This window comes from Rhamphochromis sp. 'chilingali' (assembly GCF_963969265.1).
Source record: "Rhamphochromis sp. 'chilingali' genome assembly, chromosome: 21".
Classification (NCBI taxonomy): Eukaryota; Metazoa; Chordata; class Actinopteri; order Cichliformes; family Cichlidae; genus Rhamphochromis; species Rhamphochromis sp. 'chilingali'.
Window position 1 is genome coordinate 11,801,012 of NC_137949.1, and position 14,290 is coordinate 11,815,301.

General features: G+C 43.5%; 1 protein-coding gene across 3 annotated transcripts; it reads right to left on the minus strand.

Moving 5' to 3' along the window:
* Nucleotides 1-205: 205 nt before the first annotated feature.
* On the minus strand, nt 206-13,917 carry LOC308389935 (uncharacterized protein). Of its 3 annotated transcripts, XM_080871544.1 has the most exons (4): nt 13,779-13,908; nt 7,078-13,585; nt 3,087-3,242; nt 206-2,661 (listed from the first exon to the last, which is right to left on the minus strand). In XM_080871544.1, the coding sequence occupies exon 2, from the start codon at nt 13,347-13,349 to the stop codon at nt 7,365-7,367; it is 5,985 nt and encodes a 1,994-aa protein (XP_080727670.1). In that variant the 5' UTR covers nt 13,350-13,585; nt 13,779-13,908; the 3' UTR covers nt 206-2,661; nt 3,087-3,242; nt 7,078-7,364. The 3 variants fall into 3 exon arrangements, with proteins under 3 accessions (XP_080727670.1, XP_080727668.1, XP_080727669.1); XM_080871542.1 differs by having other exon boundaries at nt 7,078-13,917; XM_080871543.1 differs by lacking the exons at nt 206-2,661; nt 3,087-3,242 and adding an exon at nt 5,972-6,884 and having other exon boundaries at nt 7,078-13,917.
* Nucleotides 13,918-14,290: the final 373 nt, after the last annotated feature.

Consider the following 14,290-nt stretch of genomic DNA (forward strand, 5'->3'; position numbering starts at 1 on the left):
ACTTTTTGTGTTAATTGTATTGGACTACTATGTGTTATATTGACAAGATTATTTTATGGTAAGCTTATTTTATTTTATAACAAATTTCTAATATATAATATATAATCTAATATATAATTGAGTGTTCAATAAATAAAACTAAATTAAGGCTGATCTTACTGTATGTACTGTACACTTTCTCTCAATCAAAGAAATAAGCAAAACATTTTTGAACAATGACCTGTATTTTTGAAAATACTACACAGTTGTAAAAATGGACTTTCAATTCAGGCTTCCAAAATATACATGAGTCATATTTGTACAATGCATCTCTTGAAAAACATTCCACAACATTCCTCAAAGTTATCTGCTGGAACCTGAATTCAACATTGTGGGGCCTTGTGACATCGCACTTATGTAAAAAATAGTTTTTTAAATGTAAGAACCATAAGGTAAGGTAATATGGCAACAGGGGTGTAATTATTAAAATGACACAAAGAAGAGACTTAAAACAACATTATAACCCACAGGCACACAACCAAGAGACCTAAACTGATTAGTATTGGCTTGCTTCTATCACTAAACATCACAATCACTAATACTACACGATGCAATCTGTTTGTAGTGGTGCACCTTGGGAAAAAAATTGCAAATTGGTGAAATTGGTGCAAGGCGCCATTTCCATTGAGAAAAATGGACATTCAAAGTTTGAATTTAAAAAAAAAAACAAAACCATGGCTTGAAAAGTGAAAACTGCAGTAATAAAGGCCCCAAGTTGAAAAGTGCCAGAAAAATAAGTTTCACTATGTACTGCAACTTTACCAGTGCTGGCTTAAAAGAAAGGATGGTACATATTCGAAGAGGTAAACATGTTGTTCCCACATCATAACTGGAAAACTGTTCAATCGTACAGTCTGGTCCTGAGAACCTGGGCCTTCTTTGAAAGGCTGTTCCTTTTGAGCTCCATAACCAGTTTCTATAATACCTCGAAGTAGAGCAGGGCGATATGGCCAAAAATATTTATCACGATATATATTTGAAAATTTGCGATAACGATATAACTGACGATATAATTGATGCGAGACAAAATACAACTCCACAACATTACTAGTGCAAAAAGACAACCTTCCTTTTATTTTCACTTAAACAAGAAGCTGGTTTTTATGTACATTAAAGCTATATAAAAATTTAACAGTGCGAATACAAATTCCTTGCTGAAAGTTTAACCAAAAGGCATTTCCAGTAGAAATGGGCTGACATATCCTGAGCATAACCATGTATAATATCCACTGAAGTTAAAAAGAGGTGCTTTGCAACATTAAACTGCAGTGTGCAGTACGTATTTTTCGGACCATAAGGTGCACGGGATTATAAGGCACATTAAGCGAAACAAGGCAGTCAGATAAATCAAACTTTATTAAACTCATTCTTCTTGCTTCCTCCACTTCTGTACCATTGATTCATTAATGTTGAATTCTCTGGCAGCTGCTCTATTCCCATGTTGTTGCAGTATATTAATGACTAACCTCGTATTGTGGATGGATTATCTCAGTTGTTATGGATTATCTCAGTTGTTCTCCTGACTGAAGTTTGGTCCGTTTACAGCATCCTGCCATGCGATTGCATTTGTCTCTAACCATGAAGAACCTTCACGTTAACTTTTATAAGTGGAAAAGTGTTAGTGTTCGTCCTCCAGCTTCACTGTTTATGTCATGCTAACATAGCTGTGTCGCTAGCGATCACGTAGCACATCATTATATACCAGCTAGCCCAACTTCAGTAACCCTACAAACGTCACTGCTGTTTAGTTTCCCGTCTTCATTTATGTTGGAAGTGATAGCAGAGCTGTACGTTTGAATTTATTCAGAAATCTCTCAGTCAGAACATGCTATATCATGCTTGGGTAACTAGCGAAACTAGCGAGCTAACTTCCGCTAGCTTCCTGCTAACTTCTAACTCCGTTAAATGTAATAAATTTTGTTTTCATGGATGCCTGGAAGTTAAACTTCATAGTTACACCTGGTAAAGCAGCAATGCTGATCGTTTTATTAAAGATGAAAGAATTTAGACAGTTTTTAAACTCTCAGTGATGCTGCAGTGTTGTTTGACCTGAAGGTTTACGGAGTTTAGGACCCAGATTACTCCCAGATTTAAGAGCATCTTAGTCCGACAAATACGACAATAACGACGGCCGCTTGCATGTTCTGCAAAAAAATGTGCTTTGTCGTGTATCTGACGGACAAACGCCAAACCAGTTCCACATCACTGAAGTTGCACCATTTTTACAAACCAATTCTGGTTCATTTGTTTCACTCAACAATCGGCCATGTGCGTATGAAAACAAAGGCACTGCGCATGCGCGTTTTACTCCCATTCTATCGCGATATTTCATTTTCCTATCGTTGCCTAACATTATACCGGTATTACCGTGAACGGTATAATATGGCCCAGCCCTACCTCGAAGGTATACTTTTCCAGTGGGTAGGTGAGGTTCAAAGTGTACATTAGTCCAAACAGCATTGCAGCTGCTAGGGTATAGTTATCCAAATCCTGCCAGACTCTCTGGCCTTCAAGGACTATCCCGATGTCCTCAGGGCTGCCATTGGCATCTCTTGACTTTATGATGTAAATTCCCATGGTTGTTTCCTTATTAGATCGTTGGATAATGGCTTCATCTGTGGCCTAGAAAATGCAGAATTCCAAAATTTAATTAAACAGAACACTGGTCAAAGAACATTATACCAAATCTTATTTTAATCTGTGTCACTATTCCAAAAAATGTTAACATTAACACATTAGGTGAACAAAAATGGATTCATTACAGCATGTGATTTGAGTCCTCAGAATGCTTAAAAAGGTAATGCATAAAGTGAAATCTCCATGCAAAGAAGCAGAATACTGTCAGAGCATAGAGAGGTGTTCAACTATGAACTCCACACATCGTTCTGATGCAGGTAAAAGAAAAAACAAAAACAAAAAACGCACCCATGGTAAATTGTGAAAATCCCAGGTGATTTTCAACATACTCCTGGCATAGAGTGACAAGCAGCATTTTGTTAAAATTATTATTTTCCCTAAAGTGTATACACAAATTTTTTTTTTCTTACCTGGGCCGTGGGCTCCAGAATGTTCTGCAGTCTTCTTCCTATTTGTCCTCCTTGCCTTTTGAAGACCTTTATGAGTTTGTCAGATAGCACATCTATCTGCGAGAGTAATCTGGACTGCAGTGGCATGGTGGTAATGCGCTTAAACTCTGCATTTATCTAAAAAGACAAGTTGTCACATAAAAATGCTGTCAAAATCTCAAATCTCACAAGGTTACATCCACACAAAGTTGTTATTTTTTGTCATGTTACTATTTATTAGCTATGGGTCCCATGTTGCTGAGCAGTTCCATAGTTGCCCTTACTTCCATACCACCCAAAGCCTGTTTGCAATCACAGCAGTTGCCTCCTTCTGGCCATTTTGCAGTTCTGCCAAATGACCCAGAAACTACATCTATTATTGTCATATACACATCAAGGTCTTTCATTAATACTTAGTTAAATTAGTTAATTTGACCTTTCCAGAAAATTTACCTTACAGAATGTGAGATAACATATGCAAATCTTCACCCCCCCCCCAACAGAGCCCACCCCATGGCAAACTAGCTTATTTAACTGTTTAACTAAAACATTTTAGGTACAACCAGTTAACTAAATGGACACGAGTTTGTTAGTCTGTATTCACTGAGAAAAAACAAGCGAATGTGACTGGGCACACACTGAAAAAAAGCTAATGCACATAATATTGTCCTGCAGCTTAAGCTAGCATTATCGTTAGTTAACTTAAGGAATGACTTGTTTTTTTCCATTATGTTGCTCAACAGGAATTCATGAGAAAAACTTCCCCATATAATGGATGTTCTCTTCGTTTCCTCTCAAACATGTAGTTTTCAGTTTACCTCGACAAAGTAAAGCTCAGCACCAAACGTAAACGAAGCAACGACAAAAAATGGCGGACCGCCACAGTGAATTTTCCCTCGCAGAACACGCCCTGGGGGGGGGGTGGAGTTTCAACAGAAAACACAACTATTTTCTGTTATTTTGATATGACTGGTTTTAAAAGACTGAACATCCTTCTAAAACAAGTGAAAGGCGTGAGACTTAATTATGTTTAGACCAAAAATATAACTGATTCATGTTGGATATATTTACTGTATTTTTACTAATTTAACAACGTCATCATTGCATTAGTCGCTTTATGCTATCCGGTTGTTCAGTCTGACGTCACTAGCCGTGTCTGGGTCTAAACTCCGCTGCAGGTCCATATATCAAACGATCACTATGGCATTACTGAGAGTTGAAAAACTGTCTAAAGTCTTTCATCTTTAATAAAATGATCAGTGTTCTGCTCTACCAGGTGTAACAATTGAGTTTAACATCCAGGCATCCATGAAAACGGAATTTATGACATTTAACGGAGTTAGAAGTTAGCAGGGAGTTAGCTCGCTAGCTTCTATCTAAATACAATATAGCATGTCCTGACTGCGGGGTTTTGGAGACAAATTAAAACGTACAGCTCTGTTATCACTTCCAGCATAAATGAAGACAGAAAACTAAACAGCAGTGACGTTTGTAGGGTTACTGAAGTTGGGCTAGCTGGTATATAATGATGTGCTACGTGACCGCTAGCAACACAGCTATGTTAGCATAATATAAACAAGCTAACTTTTTTCCCACTCGATAAAAGTTAACGTGAGTGTTCTCGGTGGTCAGGAACAAATGTAATCGCATGGCAGGATGCTGTAAAAGGACCAAACTTCAGCCAGGAGAACAACTGAGATAATCCATCCTCAATACGAGGTTAGTCATTCATGGGCTGGGCTGTAGTTACATCCTAAGGTTTTAAAAACTGAGCTTAAATAAATGATTAGCGGTAATAAAAGCCGAGGGAGGTCAACAGGGATCACTGACTGTTTTAGGAGCTTTTTGAGATCAAATAGAAGAAAATACAAAACATTAAACATGTTAACAACACAAAAGCCATATTAAACGCAGACTACTTTAGACCCGGAAGTAGGATTCGTCGCGTCATCACTGAACAACCGGATAGCATTACGCTTAAATTAGCTTGAAGCTCAAGGTCGTCATTTTATTTAATTTCTTTTTCTGGGCTTACAAACAGGACACACAACATTTAGATAACCGTTACACTGAATCTTGGGTCTGTGTTGAGTCTTCCAGCTGCTGACTACAGAAGCTAGATTGACCTTTCAGCATGTTTATAGCGGCTGTGGCTATGTGCTGGTAATGTTACCGTGTGTGAGCAGTCACATTGGCAGCAGACATGTTTCAACAAACTAGTCATATCCCGGCCCTACATTAGCTTGTTTAATGGTTAAGACACTGCAGGTACCACCACTTACTACAGACACCGATGCAAGTTTGTAATAGTCTGTTAATTTAGACTGAAAGAATATACAAACAATATTAACTCACATTATATATGTTAATTACTAATTTGCTTATCGCATAATTTCGGTTACCATTAGCTAACTGGAGCCTAACATTGGCCTTTCATGGTTTTCGATAAACAGCCCACATACCTGTAAAATAACAACACCCCAGTAAAAGTCCACATATATAAAGGGTCTACACTCTTTCTCACTGGTGTGTTAGCTTTAAAATCCTATTTACCTTCAAGTGTAAAACTCCAGATGGTAGTAGATTTTCCAAAGCGAGAGACAAAAATGGCGGACAGTGCAGCCGATTTTTCCTTTCCAGGGGGCGGAGCTTGAGGATAAAACACGACTACAAAAACTCACGCGCGTGGTTTTATTCGCGCGTCAAACGCGCCAGACGCGCTGCACTGACGCGCGTTTCACGCGTTTTGGCGTTTTCGCGACGCAAATCTGCTTCCGAATTTTCGCGGGACCCGCAATCGCGCGTCATCGCGCCTTTCCATTGACTTTACATGTAAACCTGACGCTCTATTCGCGTCCATCGCGTTCGGTGTGAACACACCGTAACTTGTTTCTTTTCAACATGATTTGTTCTAAAAGAATGAATATTCTTAAAGAATATGTGAAAATTAAAAGACAAAAATATGTTTAGATGTGAAATTTAAATTAGTCATGCTGGATATATGAAGTAATTCTATGCAGATTCAACAACCACCCTATTGCATTTTTTTCAGTGTGTGTAAACAGAAGTAAACATTGTTTTTCTGGAAACTGATAAGCATCTTTAAACCTGCACTAACTGGAAATTAACACAACGCTGACACATCAACACCTCACCTTAAAATTATTGTGGAAAATAAGTGAGTAACAAGTTGTTCCACATGTACAGATTAACACTGATTTATTTAAGTATCTGGTGACATGGTGAATGTACCGTAAATCTCCTTTATTCCTCACTTTTAGTTTTCACCAGTTCTTGGGAAGCAAAAATCGGTTCGATCTTGGTGTGGTACTTAAATAATTGATTGCTCCTCTATAAAAGGAGAAGTTTTGGTATTTTGCTGGTCTTGAGCATTCAGGTCATAGTTAACATCGTAGAATTTCCAGCAAGTTCATGCACTCTCGGATCCGTAGTGCTCAAATCCATATCCATAAGTCAGGTTTGCTAAACTGCATCTGAACAAACCACAAGACTTTGGTAGATGTGACCAAATCGAGATGTCTGTCCATAATGCACAGCAGCACATTTGGAGAAAACCAAACCCAGCACATCAGCACAAACACCTCATACCAACTGCCAGCATGGTGGTGGAGGGCTGGTGATTAGGCCTTGTGTAATGTCCTCTGCCTCTAACGCCTTGCTAGAGTCGACATTCAGACTAAACTCCTCTTCAAAATGACCACGCAGACAAGAGGGTTTGACTTCACTCCCTTTACTTAGGCCAGTTGAAGTAGGGTAAAACTGAGAAACAACATGACATGAAATGCTCTTAGAAACCATAGATGAGGAGAAATACACAATAACAGTACAATGACTTGTTTAGCCGAAAGCGTTAGCTAATTCCCTCTTTACAAACATTTCTATTAAGCAAACACTGCAATCACATTTCTTCAAGTAGATTGTTCATTAGTAAAGATGGAACAGAATTACATACCGACAATGCCCTTAAAGACCGTCTTAAGGGAGACAAATGCCACTACAGCAGCGGACGGGAGAACGGGAGAAGTCCTTTCCCCAAACAATAACATGCGCTTTCTGATGACATCATAGAACAGAGACGGATTTGAGCACGTTACACCAGGTCATGCCAAAAGGGGGCACTAAAGAGTAACTTTCTCAGGGAAAATCTATTTAAACAGAATACGGTTACATGGTGACAGAACACTCCCCGTCTGAAACTCAGCAGGTTTCACCTATTAATATGACAAGGTCAAACACATTTCAGTCATCTGGAGGAATGAGCAAGATCATCTCATTCACGGGTCGGACGTAAAGCTTTGGTCCCTCTTTCTTAATGACCTTCACTTGCACTTTGCGCACCCTTCCGTCTTTACTGGGATACACATCGACGATGATACCTAAGGGCCAGTCGTTCCTGCTACACTGACTGTCCTTAAGAAGCACCACACTTCCTTGCTTAAGGTTTGGCCGGTCAGAAGTCCACTTTGTTCGACACTGTAGTGTTGACAGATACTGTTTCCGCCACCTGTCCCAAAATGTGTTAGACAAGCTTTGGACCCTGCGCCACTGTTGCTTCAATAGGTCTTTATGTCCAAAATCTCCTTCTGGTACTGGGCATGGACCTACTTTCTGAGTAAGCAATGAAGCCGGTGTAAGAATGAAAGGATCTGTAGGATCATTTGACACGGGCACCAATGGTCGACTGTTCACTATGGCCGAGACCTCAGCCATGAATGTTGTGAGTACCTCATGCGTGAGTTTGGAGGAGCCCATCTGAAGAAGCATCGAGTCCAGGATACGACGTGTGATGCCGATCATCCTTTCCCACGCTCCTCCCATATGAGAGGAATGTGGTGTGTTGAAGGTCCACGTACATCCGTGTTCTGACAGAAACCTCTCCATGTGTTTCCCATCAAGATTCGAGGGAATCCCCATATCCTTGCAAGCTCTGGTGAAATTAGTACCCTGGTCGGAGCGTATGCTTTTCAAAGGTCCTCGAATCGCCATAAACCTTCTGAATGAGTTTATGAAACTGGAGGCATCCAATGACTCAATTACCTCAATGTGTATAGCTCTGACACACAGACAGGTAAAGAGGACAGCCCACCTCTTACTTTCGGCGTGGCCTCCTCTCGTGCGACGGGCTGATACAGACCAGGGCCCGAACACATCAATGCCGACGTTGCTAAAGGGTGGTTCCATGCTGAGCCTGTCAGGTGGCAAGTCTGCCATCTTTTGGACTTCACACCTCCCTCTCAGCCTTCGACAAGTGACACACTCGAAAACGAGTCTATTAATGCATCTCCTGCCACCAACGATCCAGTAACCTGCAGCTCGGACAGCCCCTTCAGTGAAAAGACGTCCTTGGTGACGTACCTGCTCATGAAGGTGACGCACTATGAGAGTGGTTACGTGATGCCGTCCAGGCAGGACCAGTGGCCGTTTCTCGTGGAATCCTATTTTTGCCTCAATGAGGCGACCCCCGATCCTTAACAGCCCGTCTGAGTCAATGAAAGGATCCAGGGCAACGAGTGGGCTGCTCTTGGGAATGTTGGCGTTTGATGCAAGACACTCCAGTTCTTTCCTATAGACCTCTTGTTGAACTGCTTTGATAATGACTAGCTTACTCTGTTCAAGAATATCCCTGGTTGGGGGTGTGCTGCACTGGTGCCAACCCTCACATTTCTGAGCGACACACTCCGTTCCTTTTTTGAAGCTCTGAACAATGTGAATAAGGGTACCAAGAGCCCTTATGAGGGAACCCCAGCATGAGAAGCGATTGAACCGCCCAGAGCCGAGATGTTTGAGGACAGTGACCGACAGTGTTGTGACTTGAGGCCTGATTTCACTGTCTTGATCTGGTTCCAAAAGGTCAAACCTCTGTACCACCGGTGACGCCCCTTCAAGTCGAGACAAGAATGCCGGTCCAGAGAACCATATTGTGTTCTCAAGGTGGTCTGCTGTGATAGACCGTGAGGCGATGTCTGCGGGGTTGTCTTCTGAGCAGACATATCGCCACTGCTGTGGCGTAGTGCTTCGTCTGATCCTCTGGACTCGGTTGCTCACGTATACATAAAACCTTCTCTTCTCATTGTAGATATATCCGAGCACCACCTTACTGTCTGTGTAGTAGGTGACTGCGTCAAATACAATGTCTATTTCGGAGGTGATGACCTCAGACAGAGTTACTGCCATGACTGCTGCACAAAGCTCCAACCGAGGTATAGTATGCTCTGGACGTGGGGCCAGTTTGGCTTTACTTGCAACCAATCTAGTGCAGCATCCCCCATCTGCATCCACAGTCTTCAAGTAGGCAACGGCAGCTACTGCTTTCTCTGAGGCATCTGAGAAGACACAGAGTTCTGTTAACTTGACAGTAGATGGTGACATGTTTGAGTATGGTCGGGGGATCCTCAGATGTCTTAACTCCTGCAGAGAATCTCTCCAACTTTCCCACACCTTTTCCTTTTCTGCTGGTAATGGGGTGTCCCAATCTGAAGATTGTGAGGCCAGTTCTCGAAGCAGCAGTTTCCCTTGAATTGTCACGGGGGAGACGAATCCTAGAGGATCGTACAGGCTGTTCACCGTTGAGAGAACTCCTCGTTGAGTGAATGCCTTTCTCTCGTCCTGGACGCGGTAAGTAAAACAGTCTGAATCCAAGTCCCAGTACAGCCCAAGGCTACGCTGCATTGGTAGAGTGTCAGCAGTAAGGTCCAAATCTTTCAGGTCTGTGGCATGATCTTCACTGGGAAAGGCCTTCATGACCTCCTTGCTGTTCGAAGCCAGCTTATGCAGCCTAAGGTTAGAGCGAGCCAGCATTTTTTGAGTTCTTTTGAGCAGGTCGATAGCTGCGTCTGTTGTGGGCAAGGACTTTAACCCGTCATCTACGTAAAAGTCACGAGTGACAAACTGTTCTACGTCCTCCCCATACTCCTTCCGGCCTTCCTGTGCTGCACGTCTAAGACAGTAGATAGCCACAGCCGGCGAAGGACTATTTCCAAAGACGTGCACGTTCATACGGAACTCCATAATCTCTTTCTCTGGGTTGTTCTCTTTAAACCAGAGGAACCTGAGGAAGTTCCGGTCTTCAGGACGCACCTTGAAACAATGAAACATCTGTTGCACGTCCACAGTGAAGGCGATCTGTTCTTTCCGAAACCGAAGGAGGACTCCTACCAGGGTGTTGTTGAGGTCTGGTCCCGTTAGGAGTACTTGGTTCAGAGACAAACCTTTGTGCTGGGCACTGGAGTCGAAGACGACTCTTATTTGGGAGGGCTTCTTGGGATGGTAAACCCCAAAACAAGGTAGGTACCAATGCTCCTCATTAGGCTTCAGAGGTGGGGCTTCTTCAGCGTGTCCATTCTGAAAGATCTTTGCCATGAACGAGACAAACTCTTCCTTCATTTTAGGCTTCCTTCTGAAGGACCGCTGTAGAGATTTGAGACGTTCAAGTGCTTGCTCGTGGTTATGAGGGAGCTTTGGTCGTAGAGATCTGAAAGGCAGGGGAGCCACCCACCTGTTTTCTTGGTCCTTATAGACCTCTTGCTCCATGATGTGGATGAACTGTCCGTCCTCGATTGAAGGAGCTTCTTTGTCGTCGTCCTTTGTTGTCTGGAACACATTACAGTCTAAGGTGGCCCATTTCTCACTAGCAGGGAGATGTTTGCATGTTAGGGGAAATGAGGGGGAGCTACCACTACTATACTTCTCTTTTACATAGTAATCGTTTGGGCATGGCTGAAAGAGAGAAGGACGTCCATTTTTCAGTACGTTAGTGTAGCAAGAGCTGATAACCGTAGGTCTGTGGACATCTCCAATGCACACATCTCCTACAATAACCCAACCCAGATCCAACTTCTGGGCATAGGGTGCGTTTTGTGGGCCATTCACTTGTCTTCTGACCTTATGAACTCTGATGATATCTCTGCCTAGCAAGAGCAGGATGGAAGCTTGGGAGTCCAGCTTTGGAATGTGTTTTGCAAGGGCCTTCAAATGACTGTGGTTTAATGCTACCTCTGGTGTTGGTATTTCTGCGCGGTTATTTGGGATCTCGTTGCATTCAATCAGTGACGGCAAAGAGAGTGTGACACTCCCGTTAATGGGTTCGATCACAAAGCCACGTGCTTGTCTGCCTTCTGTCTCTTGTGTTCCGGCACATGTCTTCAAAGTGTATGGTGAAGGAGGCCCTGCAATGTTGAATAGGTCGAAAAACTCGGTACGTGCAAGTGATCTGTTGCTCTGATCATCTAATATTGTGTATACCGTAACTGCAGCTTCAGGGCAGTCGGTTGGGTACACCCTGGTCAGACATATTTTTGAGCAGGAACGCCCTGCGGGATAATTTCCGCAGACCTCAGTACATGCTGTGGAAACATCACCTTCATTCAGGTTGGAATTTCCCTCCCCGCCCTGATCTGGTGCGGAATGTGCTGTGTTGGTGGACCATGGGGCAGATCCAGGGTGGAGGGCTGCAATGTGGCTCTTGCTTCCACACTCTGAGCAGGAGATGTCGTCTTCACAATTCCTTGCCAAATGTGTGGCTCTGCAGCACCTGTAACATATTCCGTACCTTTTTAAGAGTGCTTTCCTTTCTTCCATTGGCTTCTCTCTAAACCCGCGACACCTGGGTAAGGGGTGGGGTTTGTTGTGTAGCGGGCAGCGCTCTGCTGGATCATCTCTAGTGGATGACTCGCTTCCAGATTGGGTGTGAAACAATGCAGTCCTTGTACCGTTGAAAAGGGGCCGAGGATCCGGCGAGACCCTCGTTTTAAAAACTGCCACAGCTTTGTGACCTTCGGCTTTAGACGATTGCTTACTGCCTAATAACTCACTACTGTATGCTGTCTGTGTGAGGCCAGGGTCGTTGCGCATCCGTGCTTCCCGACACACAAAGTCTACAAAGAAACCGAATGGGGGATAGGGAGCCCCGCGATCTTCTTTGTACTTAAAGCCTAAAGAAAGCCATTTTTCCTGGAGATAAAATGGCAGCTTCTGGACGACAGGGGTAACACCACGAGGGGTATCCAGATAACTAAGCCCAAGCAAGTCACCATCTTCTTTGGCAGCCTGTATCTCCGACAGCAAGTCTCCCAGCTCTCTTAGTTTACGACCATCTCTGTTTGGAATCTTGGGAAAGTTGTCTAATCTTTTCAAAAAGGCACCCTCGATGACCTCTGGTGCACCGTAGCACTCATTAAGCCTGTCCCACATAGCTCTGAGTCCGTTAGCTGGTTGGTTCGCATACACGGATCGTATTCGTCTGGCATGTTCAGCTGAGTCCTTACCTAGCCATTTCACGAGGAGGTCAAGCTGTTCACTTGGTGAGAGGTTGAGACCTCTGATGGCATTCATAAACGATGCTTTCCAGGCTCTGTAGCATTCGGGACGGTCGTTGAAGTGAAGGAGCCCTGTAGTCACCAGTTCACGTCGAGCCATAAATCTAACAAGGTCTGACATGTTCTGCTCCATTTCTAGTGGAGTGTACAGTGGGCCCCTTTCCCGGCATGTGGTCTCATGTGGGTGACCGGAGTTGTCTGGGGTTGTGATATACGCCGCGCCGGTGTAGCCGCTGTCCAGAGGCTGTCGTGCATAATTGACCGTTGGTTCTTGTTTAGGGGTGTAGGTCTCACTTTGATCAGCTTTGCCTGGGAAATGATCCTTTAGATTTGCTATTATGGGTGTGGTTTGGGTTTGGATGTGTGGTGTCGCAACTGGCTTGAGGCTTGGTCGAAAATGTACATCAGATCCTGGCGTAAAGATCTTGGAGTAGGAGTCTATGGTCGGTGAATGCTGAAGGAGTTTCGTCTCCGTGTTATCATTGGAGGTTTCTAGAATGGGCGTGGTTTGGCTGCCGTGTGAGGCACCCTTCACATATTCTCTTGTGTGCGTTACTGGGTCGTCAGCAGGAACATCTATCTCACTAAGACCCTCGCCATCATCTTGGATCGCTGCAGCCTCCAAAACTTCTGCTTTTGCTTCTGCAGCTGCAGCCCTTTTTTCCATGCGTACTTTATCTAATGACGCTTCAAGACGTATTTTTCGAAGCTGCATAGAAGCTTCCAGTTCCGCTTGCTGCAGCTTCAGATCGTTCTCTTTATCCACAAATGCTGCTTCAGCCTTAGCCGCCTCAGCTTCTGCACGTGCTTGTGCAGCGGCTGCCTTACTTGCAGCTGAGCTCCTGGTATGCCTGGAGGAGCCAGATATATTAGATCTGGTTTTCATTGATGCGCTGGTTCTCTGCGACATGTTGCTGTCGATTGGATTTCTTCCTACATCTGAGCTGTTTCCGGAGGATAGCTCTAATTGCTGTCCAGTTCCCCACGAGACTGGTCTTTGAGAGGCTGTCGTTTTACTGTAATGTCCTCTGCCTCTAACGCCTTGCTAGAGTCGACATTCAGACTAAACTCCTCTTCAAAATGACCACGCAGACAAGAGGGTTTGACTTCACTCCCTTTACTTAGGCCAGTTGAAGTAGGGTAAAACTGAGAAACAACATGACATGAAATGCTCTTAGAAACCATAGATGAGGAGAAATACACAATAACAGTACAATGACTTGTTTAGCCGAAAGCGTTAGCTAATTCCCTCTTTACAAACGTTTCTATTAAGCAAACACTGCAATCACATTTCTTCAAGTAGATTGTTCATTAGTAAAGATGGAACAGAATTACATACCGACAATGCCCTTAAAGACCGTCTTAAGGGAGACAAATGCCACTACAGCAGCGGACGGGAGAACGGGAGAAGTCCTTTCCCCAAACAATAACATGCGCTTTCTGATGACATCATAGAACAGAGACGGATTTGAGCACGTTACACCAGGTAATGCCAAAAGGGGGCACTAAAGAGTAACTTTCTCAGGGAAAATCTATTTAAACAGAATACGGTTACATGGTGACAGAACACCTTGTTTTGCAGCTATAGAACTGGGCAACTTGCAGTCGCTGACCTAAACACTGAGTCCTCTCTATAGCAAAGTATTTTAGAGTAAAATGTGAGGCCATCTGTCCAACAGGACAATGATCCCAAGCACAGCAGTAAATGTACAAAAGGCTGAAAAGGAAAAGAATCAAGGTGCTGCAATGATCCAGCCAAAGTCCAGACCTCAGCCCGACTGAAATTCTCTGGTGGAACCATAAGAAAGCTGTAAATAGACAAACACCCCGCAAACCTCACCCTGCAAGCCA

Bases quoted from the DNA above. Each gene is read 5' to 3' on its own strand.
- LOC308389935 (XM_080871542.1), bottom strand. From the start codon at position 13,349: ATGTCGCAGAGAACCAGCGCATCAATGAAAACCAGATCTAATATATCT.